Source organism: Odontomachus brunneus, unplaced genomic scaffold (genome assembly GCF_010583005.1).
Source record: "Odontomachus brunneus isolate Ranch 3 - 2012 unplaced genomic scaffold, Obru_v1 Obru_scaffold_078, whole genome shotgun sequence".
Classification (NCBI taxonomy): domain Eukaryota; kingdom Metazoa; phylum Arthropoda; class Insecta; order Hymenoptera; family Formicidae; genus Odontomachus; species Odontomachus brunneus.
Window position 1 is genome coordinate 1,106,261 of NW_022639528.1, and position 5,539 is coordinate 1,111,799.

Genomic DNA, 5,539 nt, shown 5'->3' on the forward strand with positions numbered 1-5,539 from the left:
ATATATATATATATATATATATATATATATATATATATATATATATATATATATATATATATTAGAGATGTGCGAATCAAAGATTTTTTATGTCAAATCAAATCTCAAATTTATATTATATACATATGATATATCTATATACGGAAACAAATTATTTATTTAAAAGAAGAGAATATAGATCCTTTTAAATGTAAAAAGTATGTTTAAGAAATATGTAAAAAGTCTATTTAAAAAGTATTTATTTGTTTTAAAAGTAAGTAAAATACAAATACAAATAAATTATTTTGTAAATTTAAATAAATTGTTTTCTGATAATAAAAGAAATATTAATTTGAAACATATAAAAAGATACTTTTAATATTAGAAAACAATTTATTTAGATTTATAAAATAATTTACTTGTACTCTATTTACTTTTAAAAGAAGCAAATATTTATTTAAACATAGTTTTTACATTTAAAAAAATTAATTTTCTTCTTGTAAAGAAATTATTTTTTTTCTATAAATTCATAATTTTATGTACCTTTCGTCATATTAATTTTTTAACGTAACATAATAACGACAGTTGCAAAAATATATCTACGTATGTGTTAGTTTCTACGGGCAGTAATAAATCTCTTAAACTAGGGAATCATGATTGTCTAATGCCTGGTTGAATCTTATTATTCTTGAATGACAAGATATAAAAGCAATCTCGGAAGCATAAATAGGAGAATATGTACGGTACTTGATGTCATTTAGAACGCATAGCTCGTTCGTGAGTGTCGCGTATTAAATCGTGTTAATGCTATTATCAATAGTCTACAAGTGTCTTTTGCGACGGTGATAGTGAATTGCTAAACATGAAACTTGATTATCAAGTTCTACAAGATTGAAGAAAACACGCCATATTACACATATTTCTTTCTTAGTGATTTATTTCATTTTGATATTAATCTAAATTCTCAATTTCTGGGAAACGAATTCTGTATTCATAGATCCATTTATAAGTTTTAGAATGATGTGCGCATTTGTCACCAAGTAAAACAACTAGGTATGTTTCTGAATCTACACTTACACATTAAAACATTTTAACATATACATGTAAAATCATCAAATACAATATTTGTATAAAAAGATTTCAGCAATTATAGAATATAACTGTTAATATAATATATAACATAGAAGTTTAACATCCCAGGCAGCAACGTAACATGATTTTTACGTCAGTTTTTGGTCATTCGTGACGTCAATTATCCTTTTATAATCACGTAATAATGATGATAACGATGAATTTAATAATCACGTGGAAATGACCGGAATAAGTCACAGTCTACCGACGTCAATAATAAAACGTGAAAATAACGTCATAAAGAGACGTAAAAATGACGTGTCGGAATATCCTTATTCGGTTTCTATTTTATAAACTACTTGTAAATGTCACAGCGTTTGCTGATTTTATTTAAAAATTTTAATTACTTTTTTGATTCCAATGTTACATCACATTTAAAAATTTTCACTGGCACTGAGACTCGAACTTGGACCATGAGGCATCCTTGGATTATGAGTCTGTTGCTTAGACACTACATCATTTCTTCAATCGATATGAACGCCTTACATTTTATCTTTATGTGTTATACTTAACACAGTATAATATAATTTTTTGATAATATGATTTAATAAAATGACTTAATTTTAATAAAAATTATATTTTTCATACTTTATTGTTAATTTAACTTCTAGTTTTCTCTAATGAGGTGAGGTCTACAAAATTCCATATATTCCATTTCGTTATCTTTAAATTTTTATAGTAAACATTTTTTTATTGTTAACTGTTATTAAATAAACAAAGTCATAAAAGACTATAAACTTTGAGTAATAGTAAAAGAGTATTTAAAAAAGAAAAAATCCACCTTACCATTTAAGATTTAATTAAATTAACACAGATAGCCAACTATCTGTGAGAATTCTCTATGATCTTCTATTCATCTCTGCGCTATCTGGGTCAACATTTTCTCATTAACACATCTTTGAACATCATCCTCCTAACTGCATAATTGCAACGATGTAATGCTCGTGAGTAAGAAATGGTAAGACAAGTTCTATGAGGCTTATTCTTAGGAGTGAAATACTTGAGATGCAAGCACGTAAAAAATAACAATATAAATAAATAACGTGTATAAATAATAATCCAAACCATGTAAAGCGAATGTAAAATTAAATCTAACAGATTGACGTGGCCCGACAGTCAAATTACCAGACTCAACAAACATGATTTGTTGAAATGTTTGTATAATTCATAAGTGTGGTTCATAAGCTTTTCAATGCGACTTAAGCGATGTTGATTGAAATTACGTTTATTGTATTACATTCATCACTGTATACATTGTATCACTGAAGAGAGTCCGAAACTTGGACCAAAACGTCTGAATTTTTTGTAAATACAAATCAATGCATTGGCTTTTGTTAAATTGAGAATTTCGCCATTATAATCAGTGGTTAGCTCTTATTTGCCTTATTCTTTGTTTGTTTTTATTGTCGTCTCAAAAGTTTTTAACTTTTTAATTTTTCAGGTGTAACTTTTGGCAATTTCACCAACGACTTTAAATAAATCGCTTTAAATAAATTCTACGTAAACGACATCTATATTAGAAAATGTTAACAACATGAGTGTATAACAGCATATGTGAATTTTGCACGAAGCACTTTCAACCTGTTTTCAACGCGTTCCTTGTTGTTTTAAAGGAGAGACAGGTACGTCGAATAAATGCAAGTTATATTTTATATAAGATATCTTTAAAAAAAATACAATTTTATACAACAATCTGTCTAATAATAAAATTAATTAAAGATACTTTCAAATTATGTCATTAAAAATTGGCTCACATCACATGCTTTATGTTATCAAGATGCTAGTATTTTGCATCTTTAAATGCATTCAAAAACAGGCTTTTTTTATAGATAATCATCAAAATGGCGATGATAACGAGTTATTGGACTTTAGATAGTCTAATGATTTTAATAACACTCGTGCTGGCCGCATATCTTTATATGACTCGCAAATTCAACTACTGGATAAAACGAGGCGTTTTCGAGATAAAACCGTTGCCATTTTTTGGCAACCTCATGAACGCTATACTTTTTAAAGAATCTCCTGGCTTCGTTTTGAGGAACTTGTACAACAAATCAAAGGGACAACGTTACATAGGTTTTTATATGCTCGACAAGCCTTGCTTGTTGATACGCGATCGAAAAATAATCAAGAACATACTAGTAAAGGATTTTAATAACTTCTGTAATCGAGTAAGCTATACTCATTCAAATGATCTCATGGGTCGCAGTACTCTCGTATTCTTGAAAAATCCAACATGGAAACTTTTAAGAAGAAAGCTAACACCAATGTTCACATCCGACAAGCTCAAGAAAATATTCGATTTGTTGATGAAATGCACTGTTAATCTAGACACATATCTCGACACATTGGGACTAGATGGTAAATACTTTGCCAAATATAAGAACAATTAATTGATTGTAAACATTGGGCTTTTTGAAGTTCGATTTCACAAATAATAAAGAAGAGAGAACGCTTAAAATATATAATCGAATAAAATAATAAGCAAGTAAAAGCCGGCGCGTTGTTGTACGAGCGTATATTAATACAATAAAAGCACGACTTTAAATTACATAAAATGTATACTTTTCGATCCTATTGTTTGGACTTTCCTTAGTAAAAATCATAATATAAAAATTAATACAGATAAAAACTGTCAAACAATATAAAATAAGTGTAGAAATTATGATTATTTACTCGTGACAATAATAATACGTTTGTAATAAGATGACTACTATTTAACGAATTAATTCACGGAATATTTACAGAAAAGAAAATAGCAATCGATGTGAAGGATATATTTGGAAATTTAATCACGGATATGATCGGTAGCACTGCTTATGGACTCAATATTGATTCAGTGAACAATCCAGAATGCGATTTTCGTAAGAGGGGGAGAGCGATATTCGAATTTAACATCTTGCGCGGTTTGGAGTTGTTTGCAATTTTCTTCTATCCTGATATATCCCATTTGTTCCATGTAAATTTTTTCGGCAGACAAAATATTCACTTTTTACGCAATGTTTTCTGGAACGCAATCAATGGTCGCATAAAGTCTGGTGAAAAACGAAACGACCTCATCGATATTCTGATTGACTTTAGGAAAAAATATGCCGGTCAAGATTTGGGGGAGTTCCGTAAGTAAAATACGGTCAATAATAATGTATGTGTGGCGCTTTTTCGTATTATGAAAGAAAGTTCTTGAATTATATTTAATTCTTGTATATACGTGACTGTTTAAGAAAAGTTTGTAAATATTTCAATAATCAAAAATTAATTATAAATTCTATCATAAAATAAATTATAAACTCAAATAGATTCCTGATTCTTTTTGGAACTTTAATCAGTTATACCAAATTGATGGGAGCTCTGCAAAGTCCAGAAGTATAAAAATCGTTTATGTCTTTATATGTGTACTATACCAGGTGTAGAAGTATGAAACCGGAATTTTTTTATACAAATAAGACGTCTGTTGTTCGAAAGTGATAAATAATACTTTATTCAAAATAATTTCCACTGTTTTGAACACATTTTTCCCACCTCTCTGGCAGTTTATGAATGCCGTGCCAAAAAAACTTTTCATCTTTTGAAGCGAACCAGTTATCTAGCCATTTTTCCACATTTTCATACGAATCGAAGCGTTGGTTAGCGAGAGCGTGTCCTAGCGATGCGAACAGGTGATAATCGGACGGAGCCAAGTCTGGAGAATAAGCCGCATGCGGTAGTAATTCCCAACTGAACGACTCGATCGTTTCCTTGACCCGTTTTGCTGTATGTGATGGGGCATTATCATGGAGCAAAATGACATTGTGTTGCCTTTTTGCATATTCTGGTCGTTTTTTAGTCAATGTTCGATTTAAATCGATCATTTGTTGTTGGTAGCGATTAGTATTGACGGTTTGACCAGGTTTCAGCAGTTCATAGTTCATAGTTCATAGTTCATAGTTCTTCGTTCCTCACGTCAAAATCACCACTTTTGAATTTTTTAAACCACTCGAAACACTGAGATTTACCAAGAGCATATTCACCGTAAGCTTCGACAAGCATTCGATGTGATTCTGCAGCAGTTTTCTTTAAATGATAACAGAAAATCAATGCTGTCCGCAAATCATAGTTAGTAGGCTCGAAACGTGACATGTTTAAGGTTATACAAAAATATACTAGAGAATGAAAGTTGGGGTTATGTTTGTTGACAATATTCGTCAGCTGTTAGGAGAATATAATAGCGCGGCAGTAGCGGTCTTACGGTCACTAAACTGAACGCTGGCACCATTTATAGGGGAATTCCGGTTTCATACTTCTACACCTGGTATATGTGCTATAAACGTTATGTACTATATATAACGTTATATATGTTATATATGTTATAATATATATTATAAACGTATATATGTTATAAACACACACATATATATATATATATATATATATATATATATATATATATATA

At 29.6% G+C, this 5,539-nt stretch overlaps 1 protein-coding gene across 1 annotated transcript in view; it reads left to right on the plus strand.

The window, feature by feature from the left end:
• The first annotated feature begins 752 nt into the window (after positions 1 to 752).
• LOC116847451 overlaps positions 753 to 5,539 on the plus strand; it is a 13,755-nt gene continuing 8,968 nt past the window's right edge. Inside the window, exons 1-4 of the mRNA XM_032822461.1 lie at positions 753 to 1,032; positions 2,552 to 2,732; positions 2,940 to 3,471; positions 3,858 to 4,226. Of these exons, the coding sequence (XP_032678352.1) occupies positions 2,952 to 3,471; positions 3,858 to 4,226 (889 nt within the window). The 5' untranslated portion in view covers positions 753 to 1,032; positions 2,552 to 2,732; positions 2,940 to 2,951. The remainder of the gene's footprint in view (positions 1,033 to 2,551; positions 2,733 to 2,939; positions 3,472 to 3,857; positions 4,227 to 5,539) is intronic.